Source organism: Lytechinus variegatus, chromosome 1 (assembly GCF_018143015.1).
Source record: "Lytechinus variegatus isolate NC3 chromosome 1, Lvar_3.0, whole genome shotgun sequence".
Classification (NCBI taxonomy): Eukaryota; Metazoa; Echinodermata; class Echinoidea; order Temnopleuroida; family Toxopneustidae; genus Lytechinus; species Lytechinus variegatus.
Genome location: NC_054740.1, coordinates 20,162,618 through 20,188,709, shown reverse-complemented (window position 1 = coordinate 20,188,709; position 26,092 = coordinate 20,162,618). Strand labels below are relative to the sequence as shown.

Sequence of the window (26,092 nt, the reverse complement as noted above, 5' to 3'; positions counted from 1 at the left end):
TTGAAAATTTTAAAATTGAAGTTTTAAATATGTAAATCTATATATAATATTTTTTAAGTCTGAAAAGGATGAATATGTGTGATTTAAAGTTAAATATTATTGATATATAAATACCATACTGAAAGAGCCTAAAAATGTCAGCTCCCATATGATCTCAATTCCACATGAGATGCACGCGCACCCAGTGGGAATCTGAAATGAATTATTAACCTTAAATCTTCAGAATGGCTTTCGAAATACTGCCACCTTCACCTAATTGGTATTTGACTAGTGCTAGTTCTTGTAGTGAAGACGGAACTTTAGCTTTTGCTACAAAGTCGTCAGTTTTGCTTCTTGATGTGACCGTTTCCCCGCCGACATTTGCTGGAAGTTTGAGTGGGCACGCAGAGCGGGTAACGTCTGTCGCTTTCCGCCGAACTGTCGGCGTCAGCGATGGAGATGCACGTCTGTGTGCTAGTGCTGGAGATGATGGAATTATAAAAATTTGGGACACGAAAAACAAATCTGTTCTAAGCGAGAAAAAATGTCAAGAGGTAGATTGCATTGATGATTGATCTACTCTGCATTTTGACTACACCAGTAGAGGCGCACGGCCAATATGGGAGACTCTCCAATATAGGGGAGACAATCTCCGGCACAGACTCAGTCATTGGAGACTTCCTTTGCAAAAAGACAAAAGAAACAACACCAACAAAAGCATGATTTTTTTCCACCCAAAATTTTGTCTCACTGAGGTCAGAAGCCCATTTGTTTTGTGTGTGATTGACAACAAAAATCCTTATCAAAACAAAAGTAGACGGTGAAAAGGGGCAATTTTTCATCATTCATGAGGTACATGTAATCCTCTTGCCGCAAATGTAAACAAAGGAAATTAGTCTCCAAAACTGGAGACTATCTCTGAAATTAGATAGGCCTACCCAAATTCTTTACAAAAGTCTCTGATATTGGAGATAATTTCCCACATTGGAGACAGTCTCCAATATTGGCCGTGCGCCTCTGCACTGACTTTGAGCTTTGTGAATAAAATTATACTATAAAATAATATAGGACGTAGTAGTTGGCTAGTACTAGTGTCAGTCAGTGCAGTGTGGCACAGGGCCGGGCCACCCAGGCCCAAGGGTTCATTACCATACTGCCTGTAGGGAATCTACAGGTAGGACTATGGTATGCCAATGCTGTACACAGCACACAATTTAAAAAATCAATTTCCATACAGTTTCAATTTATTGTTCATTAGTAACTTGGGGTAATTTTTGTATTCACCAGGGCGCTCGAAAACTTGAATTTTGGGCTTATTTTTGTGTACGCCCTCATGGTGGAAAGTAAATATGGCACAACAATTGTAGTTTTTCAATCTCTATTTTTAATTAAGAAAAAATAATTTAAAGAATCAAATTTACTTGTTAAGAGCCAAATATGATGAATAGCTGTAATGGAACCTGACAGTGTCAAAAAATCAGGCATTTGTCCCAAAGAAAAAGAGAAAATAAATTAAGCCAAACATAGCCAACCTTATTTCACCACACGGAGGAGTAACAGAGAACAAGGTTATATCATAACCTTGTTCATAGAATGAGTGGGGCCAGGCTAAGTAAAAAAAGAGTCTCCTTTTTTTCCCCTCGCTCCTAACTTTCCCCCCTAAACCCCTTATCATCAGACTTGAGTTAAGGTCCTGGATTTACATGGCACCATTGATGGAGGGGATGGGGAGGAGCTTATTCATTTATTAAGTTAAATTTTAAAGAACTAGATTCACTAACATGACCAAGTAATAATCTAATGTGACCCAGACATGTACATGATATGATGATTACCTTAGATATTTTGGCCACTCTTTCTACCTCTTGTGATTTTCATTACATACACATGTTTAGGCCCTACCCCCATGACTTTGCTCTTCTGTCTGAAGCACATGCATGTACAGCCCCTTCTATTTCAGTAAAAGTCAGTTTAATATTCCTTTTCCACCATGTCCACCACCTTTCTAGCTCTTTCTCCTTCCTCTCTATTCTCTAAGTCTAAATCCTTTGTTCATGTTTTCTGCCCACTCTCCTGTTTTGGGTCATCTGCCGCCCTCGATTTTTAATCTCCCTTTTTTTGTGTGCAATCCCGACCCATGAATATGTAAACATAGATGTGTTAATCACGTAATTTAATTTACTGCTTTGTATAGGCTAGCAATGAACATAAATCTTTTATTTGTGTGATTGGTTTAGTATTAAAGAGAAAATATAATTTAGAAGTTTGAGACAAAGCATTTGCAGCTATCATGGTCATTGTTTCTACTTATCAATCACAGATTGGATCAATAGAATGCCTAAATTAATGTTACACCCCTTCCCCTGATATATATCGTAAGGACAAAAATATCCTGTTCAAGTCTAGAGGATTTATTTTTATTCTTTATTTGAATATAGTTCTGATTGCATTACAGTACATAATCAGTATTATGTCTGCCATTGACCATACCAGTTATGGTGATATTTGGACTATGTTAATGTTCCTTGGTGAAGTCACAAAGTAAGATTAGACTATTTTTCTGTTCATTATAGAATAAAATCACAGCACTGGATTGGTCAAGGGCTAATACTGACATTGTAGTAGCAGGAGATGAGAAAGGTTATCTTATCTATTGGGACATCAAATCGTCAAAGAAAGATGATGCAAAGCTGCTGAGACCAGAGAAAGGTTGTATTTACAGTCTCACATGCAGCCCTCATGATAGCAAGATTGTTGCACTTGGGTAAGTATTTTCTCTAAAACTTTATGACCTTCAAGTACCTTCATTCTAGAAATATGTTCTATTAAATCTCAAATATTTGATCTTGTTCATTTGGCTACGTTCATTAAACTCAACCCTCTGATCCAATTCATTCTGGGGTATATATTCTCTCTTGAACTCAAAACACTTTGATCCCATTTAATATGGGATATGTATTCTCTCTGAACTGTAAACTATTTGAACTCATCCATTCTAGAGTATATATTCTCTCTTGAACTTTGAGCCCTTTGATCCCATTTATACTGGTATATACTCTCTAAGCTGTAAACCATTTGATCCCATTCATTATGGTGTATGTATTCTCTCTTGAACTTGTAACCCTTTGATCTCATTCATTCCAGTGAATATGTTCTTTGTTAAACTCTAAACCAATTGATCTTGTGTTTTCCGGGGGGGTATATATCCTTTTTTAATCCTTTGATCTCATTATTTTGGGGTATGTATTCTCTCTTAAATTTAATAGTACAAACCTTTTAATCTCACATGTTCTTGAAATTTGAACCCTCTCATCCCATTCATTAATAATAATAATAATAGACAATTCTTGTATAGCGCATAACACATTATAAATAACGTCTCTATGCGCTTCCAAAGGACTTGGATATTATTACCCTGGCTCATTCTGGGGTATGCATTGCATTCTCTCTTGAACTCAAATAATTTTAATTTCATTCAGCATTAGGATCTCTTGAATTCTAAGCCGTTTGATGTATTCTTACTCACAACCCTTTAATCTAACACTGTGAAATGTTTGTGGTCCATTTGTTACAAATACATGTATGTTGTCAGACAGATCATGGGGTTCTCTTCAAGACCAAATACACATCTACTTTGTGCATTTGCTACCCTCCACCCACTGTTTAAAGGCTAAATCCATCCACAATAAGTTGATCTGAATTATTCATGTAGAGGAAAATAAAGAAAAAAAAAAAAATTTTGTTTATGCAAGAAGGATAAAAAAGATGATGAATATGCCAGAGAAGAAAACCCAAATCATTCCTCATCAGAACATTTCCTACTGATGAGTCTGGTGACAAAATACAATCTTCACCACATATGAAACTTGCTAAGATTGCCTTTCACAGGCTAAACAATTGACCAAGTCAAAACAATCTTTTCAACCAGGTTTTGCCTTACGTGTTACCGGTACATCTAATTAAAAACTTTATTAAGTTGAATAGATTTCTGTGGTGTCAAGTGAATGGACTTTGGAAAAATAGCACTCAAGTAAAGTCAGCCCTATATGCAATTATATCTTTCAGGTATAGGGATGGAAAGATTCTTATTGTTGATGCACTTTCCAAGAAGAACCAAGTTCTTCAGCATCTAAGAGGTCATAATGATGAGATTCAATCCATAGCATGGGCTCCATTCCTTGGAGAGGATGCATTCCTGAAGAATAAATCAGATGATGAAGACTCTGACAAACATACAGAACCAGGATGCCTCCTAATATCAGGTGATTAAACAAATTTGACAAGAACTTCTTCAATCTCTCTTGTTCTCTGGTGACACATTTGTGCCGGCGACAATTGCTCCAGGCTTTATTTTGTCTAAGGTGTAGGGTTAGGGTTGCAATAGGGTTTTATGCTAGGTTTAGGGTTTAGTGTTAAATCCAGGGATAAAGTTGGTTATTCCTTTAGTGTATGGTGTTAACAGTGGACCAATTGTTGGTGGAGTAAATGTCATGGAACATGTTCTCCATAGTTACGGTATGTTGACCTTTTGATTTTTGACATGAAGTACTATGAGCTATACACTCACTTGTGTAAATTGAATAATAAAGATCATATTTTTTTGTATACCTTTATAATTATTTGATATGAAATCAAAGGGAAATAGAATAAAAATAAGTCCAGGTTGCTTGTTCTTTTTAGGACAAACTACTGTACACGACTAATTTTGATACATAGTGATAACAGATAAACAATATCAGAAGAAAATAAAATTATACACAAAACGATTATGATAAATAATTATAATAGAAAATATATACGGAAAGTGTATAATTTTTACAAAATATCTTGCTCTCATGATAAAATCTACTAAGCTTTCATTTATTATCATCTATATTGGATGTATTTTCATTGAGAGAATGATACTCGGATCCTGTAAAACAAAATGTTGTGATTAATAACACATTACAATTTTTTGTGATCTATAGTGCATTATGGTCAATGCAATTATTCAGGAAAAGATCTCCTCTGATCAATTATGAAACTTTGTGCCACATTTGAAACAGTGGTATACTGTATTTGATTACTACATTAATTTTTAATGTTTTAACAATTGCACCATGTCTGGAGTGAAGACTAGACTCTCCAAACTCTCTGTATAAAGGCAGCCACAGTACATTGTGAATCTAGTCTCGCTGCTTTAGACTCTGCCCTTATGCACGATGTTAGTTACGAAAACTAAATGTCTGTGTCTGGAGACCAATGCCATGTACTACATTATGCTTAACCAATGAACCCTTTGTTGTCTTATACCAGGGAGTAGAGACAAGACCATTCGTGTATGGAGCACCAGTCAGGGTAGACTTCTCAAGGTCATGAACCTTCCCCCTCGAGGAGGAGGAGGTCAACGACCCAGAGATCGAGGAGATGAAGGTGGGATGAAATCAAGGGTTTGGGTGTCCTTATATTGGCCTCAAGATAAGCCATCCAAACTCGTATCAAGCTCACATGGGTAAGTTTGATTGTGAATTCCACTCTGTTCTGTTTTATGTCAATCCACTTGGTCTCATTTGTCTACAGGTAATTTGCCATTGAGCCCAATCATGTGTAGGCTATACCAATTTTGTCTAATATCCACTTGGTCTATAGATGAAGTGTTTATGAAACAAATATTCATTTGACAAAGTGCAAAATAATATATAAATAACTTTGCATTAATAAAGTAAAATTCAATAGATTGAGTATTACACCAAGTTTAGTGTAGACCAAAATTGATATTAGACCAAGGAGGTTTAGCCCAAATGGTTTTAGCCCATGTGGTATACATTTATCTGCCAGGTAAGTCAATTTTGATTTTAGACCAAGTGAATGTAAACCAATTTACTTGCTTATAACAGATTTTAATCCTCAAAGTGCAGAAATCATTTCAGTTTTTATATTTTTTGATAGATTTAGATATGATATATTGTGTTGTGGACAAACATATATGTTAAGTGACATTACCACATGGGACTAGTTTAAAATAACATTTAAAAGTTTATATGTCTAACAAATATAATTTATCTGATCATCCAGTTTAAAAGCTATCTCCTAATTTATTCATCTTCAGTCATTTCATATTTCTAACCCATAGAAATATCATCAAATAAGTAATTTTGCTTTGTGTGCCATTTTTCGACTTGGTTTATAGCAATCATTTTACCAACCCTCCATTATGATTATTGTGTCTTTTCTGTGACCAACCACATATGATAAACTATATAGTCTGGGGGGTGTTTCACAAAGATTTAAGTATGACTTAGGTCGCACTTAAATGTCGACGCGTACATGAAATGCAACGCGCAATCTTATTGATCAATACGCAGTAGTGCGCGTCCTATTGGCGTGATCTGACCAATGCTGTCATGCCTTTTATACTGCGCGCAACTAGACATTTAAGTGCGACTCTAAGTCATACTTAAATCTTTGTGAAACACCCCCCAGGTCTGTTAGCATAAAAAACATCCAATTTGTGGACATGGTGGACAAAAGCATGATTTTTTTTCTGAAGACCTTTGTTTATGTATAACTATAAGAAAACTAAATGAATATTCTGATTAACTCATTTCTATTTGATTACTCTCCAGTTATCACATTTCACTTTAGACATTTTTTTAAATTTCATTGAATTATTCAGTCATTTTAATTTGTATGTCATTTTTGAACTTGGTTTAAATAGCAATCACTTTACCAATCCACCATCATAGATATTGCCTTTTCTCTATGGTCAATCACATCATGCATGTATCATATAAAAAATAAAAACAAATAACATGACTATGCCTTAATTATAACAAACTGCAGGGAAAATTATGAATAACTAATTTCTGTGTAATTAGTTTCCAGAAATCAAATGCATATTTGTCTCCCTTTTTTCAATCTGCCAACTTTTAAATGTGTAGTGGTGATGTGATTGTATGGGACCTGAGTAAACCAAGTCAGCCTAAATGGGAGATACTTGGAGGACCGGGAGATTGTACTCATCAGCGATCGGTCTTTAACGTCTCTGGTAGACAAGGTGACCTTGACAGGGTCATTACTACATCTATGGACAGACAGGTAAACCCTTTTTCATCATTGCTTGTAAAATGAGAACGTCCCATGAGTTGAAAGATAAAAGAAGACCTTCATGCCTTCCTTCTCTGTATGACGATATACAGCTATGTGGAAAAAAATAGATAAAAAGATGAAAGTTCTTGAGCTACGACACACTGACTAAAGCCCTTGCCTAAGAGTACAGACCTGGGACCCGTTTCATAAAGAGTTACAACTGTTGTAACTTTGCAATTATGGCAACTACCATTGTAACAGGGCTCAGCAGCCAATCAAATTCAAGGTAACCATGGTAGTTGCCATACTGGCAAAGTTACAACAGTTGCAACTATTTATGAAACAGGCCCCTGGTCCTGCTGTTGCCCCCTTGAGCCTGTAGAACTGACTTTACTTACTTCACATAGCTATCTATGTAATTATAATCTACCCTTCCAACTTTTGAATTTTCATGGGTGTCATCAGAGTCTTACAGGTCCTTATAGAATAAGGAAAAAATAAGAAAAAATTCAATTTGTATGGTTCTGTGTCAACTTTAAAGTAGTTCTTTAAACAATTCTACGATTTATCCTATTTTCGTTCTGAAAGGTGATTTGCTGGAACCTGGTGACCCTTCAGTCCGAGTGGAGTCTTCCAACGTTTGGTGGATTTGTCTATTGTATAGTACCTTCACCCCTAGACCCTGCTAGACTTGCTGTAGGTGTAGGGGATAACATGATACGGGTCTGGAATACTGGGGCTAGAGGCAAGGTCTTTGATGTCATCACATTGTGGCAGGGGATCAAGTCAAAGGTCACAGTGGTAAGATTCATTGAATTGATTTTGGAATTTTCATCTTGTCAATTTGAGGATATATACCCATAATTTGGGAAGAAGAAACTTTGATTATTACAATCTGGAACAAACAAAGCAAAGCCAGGCATGACCTGGACTGTTTAGAAGTTACAAAGGGCGTATAAGTGACTAATGTCCGACTGAGTTATGTGCATTACCGTACTAATTAAATTGAATACATAAATATCATTTGATTAATTTACCAACTCCTTATGTTGTTAACCCAGAGAGGGATTCAGAAACAATATGAATTGCAGCTTTCAAAACAACTTAGCATTCTTCTATTCTCAATCTAATATTTATCTATTCTTAATTCTGGGACACTTCATTCCTATTATTTTGGCTGGTTTCCCTAGTGATAATTACCACAATTACTTTGCAAGTTAAATAGTACTTTTGATTGGTAACTTGTTAGACATCTGGATTTTTGTTTTCTATTGGCTAGTGAAAAATGACATTCCCTGTTATGCAAGATAAAACTGGTCACCTGATAGAATTCATCCAATCATTTGATTAGGATCCATATTACCAGTTTATAATAGTTTATAACCACCAAGGTAATTTCTTCCATCCCTTACCAGGTATCCTGGCATCCTACCAGGGAGAACTCTCTAGCCTATGGTACAGATGATGGAAGAGTTGGTATCTTCAACGTCTCTGTTCCCAAGTAGGTTTCATTTCATTATGATTCAGTGAATACCTTCCACCTTTCATCCCCTGAAAGAGAGATAGAAAGTTATTTCAGAGCCTGTAAATAGAAATTGATTGTGATTAAATTTATACATGCAATTGATTGCATTGACCGCAATGTACCTTAGTCATTGAAATCAAACTTGTGATCAATCACTAAGCTTTATGCTCTGGGATTGTGTTCTGTCTTATGAACCTTTCATTATATTTCCCTTGCATCATTTCAATGTTCCATAGAATTGGTTGTTACTATGAGTGAAAAATTAGAGCTTCTGTAATTAACTACTAAATTTATGCCATTTAATTGGCTATTTATACAAATTCTATGGAATTCTTGCTGATTACCGTTTCTTATGAAAACAGTCCCATTTTAGTTTGAATGGGTTGCTTTCATGTCAGTATTGTTGCGTGTGCAGATATTTTGAGCTAATTTAGTATGAATCTAGTCCGAACTAATTTATTCAATGATCTGTTTCATTTCTTTCTAGCAAACCACCTCAACAGTTCTGGACTTATCACAAGAAGACAATCTACTCATTATGCTGGGGACCTCCATGTCCCAAACCAAGTTAGTCACTAAATCAAACTTGTTTGGTCCTTTATTTTCACTTCTTAGTAAATTGATGATGTATGTTTTGATTCATCCAAGAAGAAAGACAAATAAGAAATAGAATTAAGTCAGATCAGCTGGACTTACTGTTTGAAATCGAGAATACAGTTTCACGTCCGATCCAAGACACTTCTTCAGCTCGTCTGAATTTATTATCTGAGATCTATAAAGCTATTGTGATAGTGATTATCTTTGTAGTGAACAGAAGTCTAAGGATATGAAACAATTTTATAGGATAATTATGAATATAATCATACTTTTAAACAAAATATTAGGACTTTTATTTGGTCACAATTGTGAACTCCCTATTCTAAGGCCAGTTTCTCATAACTATGTCATTTTTTTCAAAAGCTTTATTAAACATCCCCTCCCAAAAAAGAGATGCTTAGATTAAGTGTGTCACAGACATGATTCCTTTGGAAGAAACTAGTTTAAAGATTACCATTGTTTCACTTCTTTCTATGAAGGTGGCAATCATTCTCAGTCCCACCATATTTACAGCTGTGGAGGTGAAGGGTTAGTTTATCAACATAACCCTACCAAACTAGAACAGGAAAGTGTCAACATCAATACCCTCATCAAGCAGACAAACAATTACAAGGTAAGATACTTGCAATCATAGTTGAAAAGAAATAATTGCAATTGCTACCAGACAAGTTAACACTCAAGAAGCACATCAGCAATCACCAGGTTGTGATTAATTGCAAGACATTTGATTGTTTTGGGAACCCGAAATTGGTAAAGCACTTTATATCAGCAAAGACATACAGATAAGAAAAAGAGAACATGTGAACCCAAGGTATAACCTGATAAATGGCCATTGCAGGGCAGGTTATATGATAATTCTGATAATGAAATTAGGTGCATGACTAATTAGTTTTGCTTTTTTTCTTCTGGAAAAGGGAAATGTGAATCCAGTTATTATAATTAAGTAGTAATATTGATAGTATCATATTATAATGTATATCTGTTCAAATGGAAATTGGTGATGCCTGCATTGCGAACACCATCTTGTTGCCAGTTGATTTTTTTATTCTATTATCATTTATTCCTCACAATATCTGTTCTTTGCTTATCAATATGATGTTAGACTGTACTCCCATGTTCTGTTTTGCATTTGTTTGTCTCCATGAAATTCTATTTTCTGCTTAACATTGACACTCATGTCGAAAACAAGAAAAATGTTGTTAGAAATTATTATTCATCTGTTTTCAGCATCTCCTGCCTCAGAGGTCTGATGTTACTTGGAGATCAGATGGAAAAGCTGTTGCCATTGGAAATGAGGATGGGTGAGTACTTTCATATATTTTGATAATACATTTAAGTATTACACTATCTTAAAGATGTGTGATGTTATTCATAGAATATTTAGTAAGCTTGATACAAAACTGCCAGCTGATATGTTTTAACGATATTTAGTATGTTTTTTTCATAATCAAAATTGACCAAAACTGATTTTTTTTTTGCAAAATATGTTTTTGTGTTAAATTTGATTGGCCTGCTTCATATGTGTAATTTATCCATTTTTGTACCAAAATATGTTTTTTCCCTTCAAAATATGATTTTAATTATGGATCAGTATGTTTTTTGGTTAACAGAGGTTGGCAGCTCTGTGGATATTCCTATTTATCATGCCGAAGTACAAATACCTATGTTGTTGCATATCCCTGGTTTGTTTGTTTATCTCAGTTTTTGTTAATGCTTCTTACTTAGATAGAAGTGTTAACACATTTTCATTTTGATGTCCTCTTAGGTCAATTGAAGTATTTGCTTCTCCAGACCTCCATCACCTCTGCACCATTCATGTCCAGGGTAAAATCATTAACTGTCTCAAATGGTATCCTTACTATGAAGAAACCAGCCAATCAGAGTCTGGGAAATTCAAAACTAACCAATCGGAATTGAAGGAAGCTTTACCTGACAATCATCAAGAAGCAACAGGGCAAACAGCATCAGAGGAAACTCACAAAGAATTTGAAGATCTGGATGATTGTGATCCAAGAACAGATCCTGCTATGAATGGGACTGAGAAATTGTCTAAGGAGACTGGTGATAATTTCTCCCATGAAACTGGTGTAATTTTATCTGAGAAAACTTGTCAATCTCAGGACTCTAGCGAGAGCTCATCAGAAAAGACTGGTATACCCCAGGATTCTATTCAGAGCTCATCTGAGAAGACTGATGTACCTCAGGATTCCAGTGAGAGTTTGTCTGAGAAGACTGATGTTGATGGTCAGTCAGAGAGGAGGTATTGGCTTGCATCAGGGTCTAATGATTATGAGGTGGAGATTTATGATTTGTCAAGTGTTCTTGGTAAGTGCAATATTCTCCCATTGATTATTAAAGCTAGCACTAGATTAACTTAGTCCCCATTTTTATGGAATGCCAGATGCCAAAAGATGCATGAGATGAATTTTAATAATAGTTTTTGTGCAATGTATGCCATAGAATTGTGGACTAGAGTTACAATGGGGTTTGATTGTGAGAACACTGCTCTTTTTGATTGGATGTTTCATCAAGTTTTTTTTTAAGGTTCTCCATCATTATGTTGTTTCAATTAATTCATAAGACAGAGAAAAGAGATCTGCAAAATTTTAGTTTCTGAAATTTTTACACTGTTTTGACTATATGAAGTCTGTTTATCACAAGCATTTATTATAATTTCCAGAATTTCAATAGAATTCAATAACATTTTTCATGTTGGTAATGAAGGAAAACTTTGATGTCATGATCATTGATTAGAATTTCATAAAGGTAATTGTAATCTCCATGCTGTTACTTTCTTAGGTAAAGAAGGAAAGCCTTTGACTGTACCAATAACGTCCAGCTATCGCACACTGACCGGTCATACAGGAAGGGTCACTAATATGACCTGGAGCCCACATGGTGATGGTCGACTTGTCTCTACGTCTTATGACAACTCAGCTCAGGTATTAGCAAGATTTTATCTATTATACTCATAAAATAACAATTGTCTATGAGCAATTATGTTATGTACACCAATTAGTGGAGCTTTTTCAGACAATATAAAAATTTTACATGTGTACACTTTAAGAATCTTGAATACTGGCAGTTCAGTGGTATGCTATGAGATGAGGTTCGGTAGTTGCCATTCCCATCCACCCATATGAGGCCATTATGCAGGTTCAAAAACAGATATATCCAGATGGATTTTGTCTTTAAAGGCTCTTTATGAGTGGGAGGTGTTACTGCTTTTACTCCTCAATTGCTCTTTCCTGTTAGATATAAACATATAAATATTAACAGATTTCATAATCATGGAATATCAATGTTCCCATAGTGCATTTGTGTCATTCAAAATTAAGGAATGAACAAGATTTTGTTTCGTATTGGTGTAACGTCTGTAGTTGTGAAGATCCCTTAGAAATAATGGTATAGATCTTCCTGGAGTGCTGTTATAGTGTTCTTGGTATATCTGACATGGTTGGGCATGGTTGATGGAATCCTAATTGTTGTTTTTGATGCTGTGATGATAGAATTTCACTACCCTTGGTTCCTCGATTCCTTGTAGGTTTGGGACGTCTTGAAAGGAGAACCGATAGCAAACTTCCGAGGTCACATGGGTCGTGTGTTCTCCTGCGCTTGGTCTTGTTTTGACCCAGATCTCATCATGACGGGAGGGGAGGATTTCTGTCTCATGAAATGGAACGTGTCAAAGGTCAATCATACCAAACCTCCAAAAAGTAAGATGATATTTCACTTTTGTACTTTGGTAATGATAATATTCTGCTTTTGAATAAACACTTGATAAAGTGTAATGTCTAAGAATTTTACAAATATACCTTTATGTGTTGCTTTTGCTAGAAACTCTCTATAATAGTCATTAAATATGTTGTCATAGTCTTTATCTTTATTTGGTTTGGAGTATATTTGTTCATGGGATATATTTTATTGTTAGTGTCAGGCTATTTTTTCAATGTGTTATCTATTTCCAAATGCTTGATGGAAAAATCGTTGTATGCAAATATTAATTAATTCTAGTCAAAGGCTTATCATTTCATTTTCGGGAGAGAGGAAATGATCAAGGGATTGAATGACATATGACTGTTTGATTTCAATGTTGTTTATAGAAATAAGAATTATGATATCATATCAGCCGGGAATCCCTAATACTTTGTTTTTTTCAGGCAGCAGGAAGCCTTTCAAAAGAGCTGGAAAGAAAGGAAAGAAACCACAACAAAACAAGAATAACCAAGAAGGGAATACTAATAACGATATTGTCTTGGCAACAGGATTATCAGAAGCCACTGATGAACAAAGCAAGGTATTTCAAGGAGACATAAATAGTTCTGTAGATCTTGAGGCACAGGAAGTATTGTTATGAAAGAAATATCACACCCAAAGTAACTATGTTCAATGTGATTTCCTATCATACTTTATCAGGTCATATATTTCTATATTTTTAGTGCCATTTTACTATAGGAACATTCTTATTTTGTAACACAAGAGGGGAATCAGAAAGGGCACAACATCTTCCAAAGCCAATGGAAGGGGAATGGAGGCCAGTTATAAGGGCACAATCAGAGATACCATGGCCATGTTGGGTCACAGAATTGGTGGCTTTATATTGCTTAAAGCCCTACTTTAACAATCTACCATTCTGAGAGGATATATGAATGTAGATAGAAACCTATTGAGACCTCTTCTGCACTCAGTTACTCTTTCGTATAGTATTTCTTTAATCTCCAACTTGTACTTCGAACATTTATGTGATAAGTTACAGTAAAAAATATTAAAACACAACTGGTGTGTTGGCTCAGTTGGTAGAGCGTCCGTCTCACAACTGGGAGGTTGGGGGTTCAAACCCCGGCCACGTCAGACCAAAAGACGTTAAAAGATGGGAGTTGCTGCTACCCTGTTTAATGATTAAAATGGATAGAGCCTCGTCGATCTGGCGCTGCATAGCGGCTGCCGGGCCCGCGATCAATTGGGCAAAGCAAATTTTCAGAGTATTTCATTTCATGTCTATTTCAAATAATAAATTATGGACTTATCATTTATCATTTGTTTTACCTTTTCACCAATGCAAGTTGTAATATGTGATTAGTTTTTACTATTTATATACAAAAAAAATAAAATTTAAGTCTACTTGATTTTTAAACATTTTATTAAATTGATAACAATTCCTGTTTAGATTTGATTCAATTAGTTTGATTGGATATTATGTCACATGATAGGTTGATGAACCAGTATCAAACACAGAGCTGAATGATGGAACTCTACCAGCCAATCAAACTGAAGGAGATACCATGTCAAGAGGAGGAGAAGTTGAGGATGCTAGACAGTTACTGGAGAGGAAGAAACAAGAACTATTAGCTCAGGTTGAGGAGATTGAGGGAAGGATTGGAAGAGAAAAGGAAGAACAAAGGGAAGATGACCAAGCTACTTCTGTTTCTGAGGTATAAGAAATATTCATTATAAATATAATACATATGATATCATTGTGTGTCTGTGCTGTAGCAATGCTCTGTTACATTAACAGCCTTTTCATGCGTATATATATTGTAGTTGCACTCTATGAATTTTCAAATTATTTTATAAGAAGAGATTTTCAATTCTGTGAAAGAAAACTTTTATTGATGTTCATAAATACAAATCTCCATACATAACGTCAATTGTATTTGAGCTGATTATGAGTATGAAACTGCAACTTTGTACTGCCAGCGTATATTTTTGATACTCATAGATTTTCAAAATTACTCTTCTCATCGTCATCATGATGGTTATGTTGTTTTTTAAGGAATGAAAGTGAAACAAAAGGAGCCTCTCATAAGAATAAGTGAGTGGATGATGATTATTTAAAAAAAAAATGTTGAAACTTCTAGTTCATTATTTCTTTGATAGACCAGCAAATATAAAAAAGAATTTTTCAACGACTAAAACATTCTGTAATTTGTCCTTTATTCAATAGCCAAATGAACAAGAATGCATAGTTAGAGAGAGAAGTGATGCTCTGTCAGCCATCTTAGATCGATTAGCTCCCAAAGAAGAAGAAATTGAAAGAGATCAAGACAAAGGTACATTCAAGGACATGACTGTACCTGGATCAAAGAAAGGTTAGATTTTTTTTTAATGCTGTCAAATGTGACAAATTGAAAAAAAACAACCCTATTTTTCTCATTTACCCACAAAGATGTATGTGGCGTCATTGAATGCGTTGTTGTTATAGTAATTCAGACTCGTCTTTCACTTAACGGGTCATCGGATTGAATCCATCTGCAGTGCATTAATTTCCTTCAGCAAGAATTTTTCCATTTTATGCTGCACTCAATCCAGGTGAAGTAAATACAGGATTTATTCATTAAAGTACATAATGTGTAACAATTGCCTGTTAATGCCAGTGGAATTATGCTGCATTATTGTAAACACATTATTGGGGCTTTGTGAGAAACCTGCGGTCAATTGCAAGTCTATTTTCAGTCTCTAAATCAATCAAATGTATTGCAATTAATTACAAATTTGCAACTGATTGCTAATCTGCTCCATGAAACAAGGAGTGTAATCTGATTTGCCACAACTAAAAGTGATCAATAAAATTTAAAATTGCAACAGAATATTTGCAATTGATTGCAAATATTTTCTTGCAAGACATCCTAAGACTTCTAATAAAGTAAATTTGATGATTGTTTGTGCTTGGGATACATAGATTTTAGGATTTGAGTAAGTTTTGTGCAAGTTGATTTCAATTAAATCAGAACTCACTTGATATAAAATTGATTAATCAGTATACAAATTGTTTGGCGTGTTGATATATTGATTTTAGCGGATTTATAAAAGTTGGTATCATGTGAATCAAAATCTGTGCTATAACTGGACTGTTGTAAGAATGACATGTGATATATGATTTAAACAAAATTAATTTTTTGTTTTTGGGTTTTTATCACCAGGGAGACACAAGAGATTCAAATCTTTGTTTCCATCCAACGCTGGTCAGGATAACAGAGGGAAAGCATTCCTTCAACAAGATTGTGTTCAATTAGCCAATCTCAAACAAGGTAATAATGAACCTAATGAACGTTGGGTGCAGACCTGTGATTCCTGTACCAAACTGGAATTGATAATTCAATATTTACTGGGTTAATTTAAGGGAAGTTTTTGCGTTATCACTATTGCTTATTTCAGTTAGTCATATATTATATTTTATTGAATTAAATGAGGCCAATTCCATCAAAAAAGTCACTCATTTTGTGTGTCCAACATTTTTTGCAGTTCTTTTTTTACTTTGATAGCATTGCAACTTTTCTTGTGAACTAAAAAGAAGAGACAAATAATTTCTGAAACGTCCCATATAGAGGGGGTTAGATGTACATATTTATTGAATTACCCATAAGGTATCGGATTGTACATTCCATTGAAGAAACACCATTCACGGAAATCTCAAAGGAGGCTTATGTGATCGTTTGATGAAACCTCCAGTGTTTAAGTGGGAGTACACTGAATCACAACATATAATTTCTCTACCAGAATGGAATATATTATTGTATCAGATTCAGTAAACAACTACATGAATACATAAACCTTGGAGAATATTTATTTTCAATTTGTGGATCATGCACATAGGCTTATTGTTATGAAATTGAAATGTTTTTATATTTTGCCTAATTGCCGTGTATCAATAGAGCTGCAAAGTATTACTGGTTTTCAGTAATTATTACTGAAAAAAATAAGAAAGGATACTGGCTTTTTCATGCAAATAACTGATTTCTTAAGTTTCAGTTTAAGTGTTCTATGATATTTCTGTGAAAATTTTGATTTTCTTACCAAAATACTGATTTTCAGCCTTTAAAATACAAATGTTCTTGATCAGGTTGGCATCTCTGTAACAGTTAGTGATTCAATGTTTTGTATTAATTTTTTTTCATATTTGACTTTATTCAGGGTCAAGCAGTAATGAGATTTCAGACCAACCTCCCCTCCATATTGGTTTGTTCGTTGACCGGAAGATGGCAGTTAAGATGCTTAATGATGAAGGTAATTAAAACTGTTGATCAAGATGGTTTACAATGAAGCTAACAGTTCTTTAAGTTTCAGAAGATAAATTGGTGTAATTGAATATTAACCGGACCTTGATGGGATGGTATTTAAATTTTTCACTTATCAGTTAGAGAGATTATATTGTACCCTCACACTGACAAAAAATGTAATAGTACTTGGATTGCAAAAAGTGAGGTATAATTTCATTGACCTGATTATTGTATGTTGATATTGCAATTCAAAATATTGTAGGCCTTCACAAAATACATGATAGAAAGGCAACAAATGAATAGAAAAGAAATCAATTTTTGTCATACATTCTTTCATTATTTAACTTTTTTAACCACTAAAGTATTGGAATGAATCGTAACTATCTCCAGTTGATTGTGACTTATTAATTCCAAGCAGATTACCACATAGTATTGGATATTAAATAGTTTCTATTTTGTTATATTGCCCCTCAGTATGTCAGCATGATCAGAATGGTAGTTATGATCAGAGATATCAGCTTCATCTATGGAAAGGTAACATTCTTCAAACACTTAGGGAGGCTATCAATAAAGGACAGCTTACTGATTGGCTGGTTGCTATGGCTCCCCTAGGTAAGTCAATGATAATATAAAAAAATAGGTGGCTAAGGATGGCAGACTAGAAATATTCCATGGTATTGGTCTTAATGAGAAGAGCATTTCTGGCCTCTTATGAAGAATAGCCATACGATATAATTACTATCTTTAATGATCATTATTCATTAGACTGTGCAATACAGCATGATATTATTGCACAGTAGTTTTGTTCAAAACCCTGTGGGGGATTTGTCAGATTTTGACAAGGCATGCAGTATGCTCTGATATTGCACAGGCAAGTCATGCATTTTGCACTCCGTAGTGGTTTTTAGTTTTAAAAAAGCCAAGTAAGATAATTCCTCCTGTTTTCTGATATTACCAAAAATAATTTCCCCGATATGTGACAATTCCATAATGTGGGTACGGGAGACCCATGTGAGACTTTCCTGAAATGATTTGTCTTTTTTTTCAACTTCAAAAAAGTTATAGTTTTCTCAAATTAACATGGCCTGAGTCGTTCTTGAACAAGTAATAAAGAGTAAAATTGGGTTGAGATGTACTAAATGTTAATTATAGTATGAAACTTCCCAGAATGATATTTGTACCCCACAGAGTCTCACATTTTGATTTGTTTCACAGCTGGACATGATGTATGGCTACAGACCTGTGATGCCTACGCTAAGCAGTTAGAATCTCAAGATCAGATTCATCGTGCTGTCTCCTTCTATCTTATCAGTCATCAGGTCTACAAGGCGATTGCTATCCTTAAAAAGAACTCAATGTTCAGGTGAAATATATCATATTATAACTACAAATTATTGTACTGTTGAAAAAATGATTACCTTCCAAAGCCCTTATTGGTATATATATACAGTATACCCTAGATCAGGGATGCCACTTTTCGGACCAAAACCTGAATTCAGGCTTTTAAGTTATTTTCAAGACATATATGTATGAAGTACATTTTTGTACAAATGTTCATTCTCATGTAAATTTTCATTTTCAATGATTTTCAGGCTCTCTTAACAACTCTTGAGTGGTATCCCTGATGCATTGATCACAATCAGATTTGTTTTGCGTTGATGATCATCAAGAGAAGAGCTAATTTTATTGCATTGTTGCACTACATTCAATATCAATTCTCTTGAATGTGATCTGCATAGTACTATTACCGCAGCATTACATACATGTAGTTCTAATGGGTTTCATTGTTTGTATTGCAGGGATGCAATCACTCTAGCCCAAGTCAGGTTATTGCCCTCTGACCCAGTTCTTCATGACCTTTACTTGGCCTGGGCTAACCACCTTGAAAGTAGCAACAGCTATGAACCGGCAGCTAGATGGTAAGGATATCAAGATTTCCTTGTTTTCTCTCCATTATTGGTGTTATTTCTTTGATCCTATACCATTTGCAGACCAACTTTCCTGGAGCTTCCAGGCTTCACCAGGGGAGTATTTCAGGAAGCACCTTGTCAGTGATTTTCTCTGATAAATTTGCTCTGAGCCGATCATATGCAAGGATTTCAGTAGCTTATATCAATTAGTTTCATAGAAAACTACCCTGAAATACAAACTCATGCAAATTAATCTTGATTGAACCTGGTGGGTGTTTCATAAAGCTGTTTGTAAGATGCGAATGACTTTGCACATGACTAGTGATTCTTTCTTGTGCTATACATATGTAATTGATATATGACCTAGGAACATGTTCCAGTTGTTCATAAAGTCGTGTGTAACTTTACAAACAGCTTTATGAAACACCCACCAGGAATATCAGAATGATTATTGGCAATTCTATTGACATAAACACAGAACATTAGAAAAATAGTTTCAAATGATATTTTAAAAGAAGGGTCTATATTTCCACATACTTTACTTGACATTTTCTCTATGTGAATGTTTAGATCATTGTAGATCATAATCGGGATTCTTGCAGGTTTGGGCCTTCTACTTTTTTTTGGGGGGAGGGGCATGGGTTTCTGATCATAAACATTTTCCCTTTTGTATTCACCATCCCAAGATAAGTTTCTTGAATACCCTGATTGTTTTCATTTTGTTTCCAGCTACCTTGCCCTGAACCAGCCTATAAATGCTATAAAGTTACTAGCCAGGAAGGGAGATGTGACAGCTCTTGGAACAGCCCTGCATGTTGCCATCTTGTCTGGCTGTACAGAGGAAGGGCTAGTAGTATCCATAGCAACTAGATTCCTTAACCTCAGTCTTTTGACTGGTCAATGGAAGCAGGCTCTTGATATCTTCTCACTTGACAAGAAATATCAGGTACATTTTATTGTTAAACCATAGAGTAAAACAAAAAAATCTCATAAGCAAGTATCAAATCAGGAGATTTTATCAATCAAAATTAGTTTTGATAAGTTATTTCTTTTTCAATATCTGGTTTGAAATATTACTAGTTATCTGTATATTAGAAAAATAAATGTAAAGAATTCATATTCTGTATGTCTTGCCATTACAACTTTAAGAATGCCTGAAGAAATTGTGTCCTCTATTTTAACAAGGTATCTTTTTGGGAAAATAGATGACTTAATTTTTTTTCCTAAATGTTCTGGAAAATTGAAGTTTTGGTAATTTTATCTTCTGTATAGGATGATGTAATGATTGATAATATAATTTATAGACCTGGATAATTGGTGTTCTTGGTGCAAAAAGAGATTAATGTAAAATTTTGTATATTTGTTGGAGAAATATTTCTCTTGAATATCATCAAGGTTTAAAAGATATTGATCCACAATTTTTTCTGATCTCAGGCGTATGCATCACTTGTTATGATCTATGAGCTTCTGGTTTGCTGTTTGACTCATGAAGGATACCTTACATTGGATCATGATATCAGCCATACAGACATCTATACTGAGAGCATTCCTGATATTCAATGGAAAAGTAAGACTCTTTCACTTTATTATAAATGATTGCATGCTTTAGTACAGGAATTCGGTGGATTCACAATACAATGCGCCATCTATTGGCTGCAGCGGACAGGCCGAAATTCGCAATGCATTATGGGAAAAAGGTCGACATCTGTTGCGCATGTGCATTATGCTTCACTAGCCGATGCGGTTTGCATGAAATTGTGCTGTTAACTAGGGTCCAGGAGGTGGGAGAGATATTATTTGCAAAATTTCAATTGTTTTTGGTGAATTTTTTCTCCACTTTTGCCATATGATTTTCATTGTTAAGCATCACAGTAATAGACAGCGCATGCATGTGATGTCTACCCCAAAGTTAGAAATTGGCCTGTCTGCTGTGACCAATAGATGATGCACTGCATTGTGAATCCACCGAATTGCCTCAGCAGTATATTTGGGGGGCATTTCATTGGTGCAGAAATGCAATCAAGCATTTGCCAAATGCATGGTACTAATTTGTGATATATGAAACTAAGGGTGTTTCCTTTCTGATTGTGCACAATAAAGTAGAGTGAAATCTGAATCTAATTTACAGGGATATCATGATAACTTTGACTGGGACAGAATTTTATCTCCTTGAGTAGTAGATATTCCCACCCAATAAAAGGGAAGTGAGGCTTAGGGTGTGGTAGCACAAGATCTTTATTTTTTTAAAAGTAATTTCTATTTAGCAGCTATGAAGCTAATATCACCACCTATTTTATTCTCTTAATTGTTGTTTAATATTGAATTCTATCGTTAGGATGTATTGTGTTTTCTATATACGTTATATATTATTTGTATTGTATGATAACAACTGGAAGCAAAGATTTTATGTAATGCTCACATTTACCATAGACCAAGAGATTATCTTGTATGTGTCTTCTCTGATTAAAGTAAAACAAAAAATTGTTACACCTCAGAATAACTTGCCTAATTTAGAAACTATGAAACTAGCTGAAAATTAGTTGTACAACTGATGATATTCTCCATCTCACATTCTCTTTATTACAGAGCCTAGTGATAATAGTTGTATGTGGTCAGTTCCCACATTAGATGGGGCTCCGTTGGTGAAAACAATGCTTGCTAGAGCAGGATTGTCATGTGATCAGTCACATGATCTACAGCGCCTGAGGGATCAGACATCATATGACTTGGCTCATGATATCAACAAGGTATAGTTTTACTCGTTTTGTTCTGATTTAATATTTCAAAATTCCTCTTTTTTAAAAAGATACTTCATGCATTGTTTTCCAATCCTCATGTGGCCGTAATTCTCCATGTCACTAGTTCACAGAAAAGTGTTTTTCTAGTATAGCGGTGCCCGGCAATATATTTGCCTATATTTTTCATTTTCACATTGGGGCTCCATTTCATAAATGACTTATTATCTGCAATATGCTATCAGTGTTCACATTAAAAATGTTATTCATATCTTTTTATGAACATATTCAGACAAATATAGAAAATGGCAAGTTGAGTAAGTGTACAGGGTATGTATCTGCTTCCATGTATTTCCAGGTATTGAGATGCGCTGCACAGAAGATATTGCACGTTCTTAGTTCATCCGATGAGGTGATGATGGGTCATGTTGTAGAAGCCTTGGAGCTATGTCATACATCATGTCATCCAGCGGTAGCAATAGGTGTCCTGCAGCTTACCATGTTTCAAGGTAATTAGCTATACAGGAAGGTTTGGTAGGAAATCAAAAGAATTTGTGAAAGCTAGTTTAGTTATTCATTCTTCATCCAAATGATATGTAATAGCCTTGCAATAAAAAAATTGTGACTTCAAGACAAATAAGAATTAAAAACATGTTCTTGATCACCTATAAGCAAGGAGAGATTGTAGCAACATGCACATATCTTAACTTTCTGTGTCTGTTTGTTTCTTTGAAAATTGAAAAATAAACACAAACTGTGGCTAACTATGCGACACATATCGTTCATGAGAATGATTACTATCATTTAATATTTCATTGCTATTTCATTTTAAAGGTGAGGAGTCTGTGATGATGTCAAGTGACCAACATGATATGAACCCAAAACTGCTTAACCTCAAAGCTCAATTCAGAGTCACTCAACTATATCACTTGAAGACAAGAATGAAAACTTCACGGTCATATGGACCATCAGGATTGGACAAAGGTAAAGAATTACAGGATGATGGCGTTTTCAAGGGTTTGCCTGGAAAACAAGATGGACAAGCAGGTGATGATGTCATCAAGGAACAAGAAACCCATGATGATAGCTTGATGTTGAATCCCAGAACTGAACGATATCTTTTCCAGAGTGGCGTCCTCAGGGATTCATCATGGACAATGTCTTCATCGTGCCTTGTAGAATCACAAGATGACTGCCCCTCAATGACATCAGAATCCTTTCATGCTGCTAACCAGGGTCTGACACAAGAACAGTTGGTTGATACAATTCTTAGCAGGATTAGTGGAATACAAGTCCCAGCCTTGCTATGTGAGAGTTCCAAAATAGAACAGGAAAGGAGTATGAATGGTATTGATCATGGAAGAAGTTGTCCTTATGATGTTACAGAAAGCCCAACACTTATTGGTACCTTGCCAACCTTGACCACCAAACCAACCTCTGAAGCAGGTACTGCTACAGAGAGAACATCTTGTAAAGTCCTGCCATCTGATATCAGAAGTGAGAAATTGGCCGGTAGCAATAAACAATGCTCTCAAACAGCTGAACAAATAAACCATGAAGCAATTGAAGGAACAGCAAAGAATGGACAGCATTACTGGGCTGGTGGCCAACAGCCATGCCTCCCTGACAAGGATGCTCCCTTGATAAGTTCCATGAGAAGTATCCTGATAAATGAACTACCTTCTGTCCTCAGTATTCTATATTCAAAGCTCCTCCAGACTGATTCATGCAAAGAAACCAAGCAGTGATACCATGGAACAGAACGTATCTGAAGGAGAGAGAAAGATAAATGGCAAGCGAGACAGAATGCAATGCAGAGGCTTATATATTTTTTTTAGTTTATGTGAAAAGGAAATCCTTATCCACTGAAATCATTTACATTTATATCGAGATCCATCCACTCCACTGCCAAAGTGAAACATTGACGATTACGGGAGCCTATCAACTGTTAAAATCTTCTCAAATAAAGTGTGCTATTTGGGGAAAAAGCTGAGCATGGGGATGATTGTGTCCTAAATCTTACTGATTTGTGAGCAGTCAGTAACTTTTCAGTTCTCTTTTCTTATGCATACCTTTACTCCATGAAATAATATATTAGTTGGGTTAAGTTGGGTTTCACTTCAGTTTATTGTTTCCAAGATTTGATTTGCCGCAATAAGAGGTAGCACAATGTTCCTTTATACCTTAAGAAGAGTCAAATGACTGCAGAAAGTAATACAGGAGTCTTGTTTTTTTTAAGAGCGGAGTGCAAAACAAAAAAGGATTGTTGCATTTTAAGCTTTATTGATATGAATTATTACTGTTATTCCAAGATGAGATTTTAATTTGATTTTAACAAAAAATTGTAAAATCATGTGCAGCCCATATTACAAATTCAAATTATGATACATTAAGAGTGTCTCTCATTAATTTTGGATAACTCTACATTATTTTCATTGGATGTACAGGAAGATTTTAGTTATATATCAAGTATTTTACTAATTTATTTAAGTTTACATACCAGTTAACCTGTTTGTATGGATATCACAGACACCATTCACAGTATTTTGTTTTCATAAGCATGATGATCCAGTTGAGGTACCGATAGATTTTTTCAGCATTGTTTTAAAATAGAGCATCAAATGAAAATACAGTCGCTTGAAAATAAGAATGGGGTTTATTTGTCCATTCGAAACTTTAAGAGGTTTGTAATATGAAATTATACACTAATTTCCAGACTAAATTATGACAAGGCATTCACCATCTGATGAACAGGATTATGATCTTTAAATAATGCTCAGTACATATCTAATAAATATTTACTCAGCATTATTTCAAGATCACACATTTTAATTTAGGGGATAATTTCTATTAACTTTGCAATATGCAGAAAGGTAGACTTAAAAATCCACATTTCAATTTGGCACAAAAATTCAGTTGAAATACAATAAAGTCTTCTCAAGTTAACTTTCCATACTGTAGGTTAGATAACCGCCTCCCAAATGGAAGCAATGATTCAGACTAAATTATACAAAACATGTAATTATGTCTTTTAACATTTATTAAATTTTTCTAAAGGTTAAAGATTTTTGTGGTCTCCTGATTTAGCTTAGGCAGAGATACCAGTATGTTGTGTCTGTCATATTTAAAGATAGAAAAGAAAAGGGCAACTCATCTGTGTGATTTCAATAAATCGAAAAGATTTTTTTTCAGAATTGTATACTATGTATACTATGTGGATTCCCCAGGATTGAAAACACAAAAGACAACAAAATAAGGCAAAAAATGTGAGTAGAGAGTAGAACCACAATCATTAACTCATGATTCCTGCCTAAATGCTTCTTTAGACAAACGGTGATTGTCACTGTCTATTATGACCCAACACAATCTTTGAATCTAATTGACTCATAACAAATGAACAAGTGAAAGTCATTGTTTGCTCATGAGACACTTCCATGTTATTTGCTTGTCTTTTTCTGAGTTGTTAAGAGCAAGATCTTCACTCATTCTGTCATATTGATATTTTATACCACTTAGCTGTTTTGTGGTTCTAAGTGTTTGATATTTATTAACTGTCTGCTATTAAAGGAAAAGCATGAATTAATCATGTTTATTGATTTCAGTCACTCACCTGGGCCTGTTGCATGGACAACTTATTATTATGTTTACTTTGTTATAACTACCATGGTAACATGGCAAAGATACTACTAAGTATATGCATAAATCTTTATGAAACAGGCCACTGAAGAAATAGAAGTATATTGTCAACTAGGTTGCCATAGCTGCCAGATATAAATGTATTGTTTGTATTGTTTTATTTTTATATGCTTTGCCAAAAATGTGTTACATGCTGATCAAATCATGGCATTATCATTCAATAAATATTTTTGAAACCTTTTATTTATTTTGAAGTACTATTTATTGCCTTCATTCGTCATCTTATTTTCACATGTATATATATATATAAGATCATTATTATGTCCTTTAAACTGTTCCTTGCCATAATGTGTTATCAGCCATTAAAAGTTATTTGTTGAGGGTTGACAAACATTGATTTTTGAAGAAACTGCAATTTCATCATTGTATCCCAAGCAAAGTTAGGTATGCTTAGCAATATCATATGAGCTTAATGAGGCACCAACAATTTGAGTAATGAATAGATTTGCTTGATAGAAAAATTATGTATCATTTATCAAAATAAAAATGTTTTATCCATGCCTTTTGTTTATCCACCCTTGATATTGAAATGCTTGATTGAAATGACAGGTTTCAAGATTATTGATCGTTCACTTCATCTTCTTA

General features: G+C 34.7%; 1 protein-coding gene across 1 annotated transcript; it reads left to right on the top strand.

Moving 5' to 3' along the window:
• The first annotated feature begins 158 nt into the window (after window positions 1–158).
• Window positions 159–25,012, top strand: LOC121408600 (gem-associated protein 5-like). Its single transcript, XM_041600126.1, has 26 exons — window positions 159–533; window positions 2,553–2,743; window positions 4,045–4,241; window positions 5,275–5,470; window positions 6,900–7,056; window positions 7,636–7,848; window positions 8,463–8,548; window positions 9,060–9,139; window positions 9,649–9,782; window positions 10,397–10,470; window positions 10,935–11,494; window positions 11,969–12,111; window positions 12,714–12,885; window positions 13,330–13,466; window positions 14,380–14,601; window positions 15,114–15,258; window positions 16,090–16,197; window positions 17,081–17,173; window positions 17,641–17,778; window positions 18,382–18,529; window positions 18,966–19,085; window positions 19,806–20,022; window positions 20,511–20,643; window positions 21,663–21,823; window positions 22,170–22,320; window positions 22,646–25,012. Exons 1-26 carry the CDS (start codon window positions 225–227, stop codon window positions 23,557–23,559), a joined length of 5,199 nt encoding a protein of 1,732 aa, XP_041456060.1. The 5' UTR covers window positions 159–224; the 3' UTR covers window positions 23,560–25,012.
• The last annotated feature ends 1,080 nt before the right edge of the window (window positions 25,013–26,092 follow it).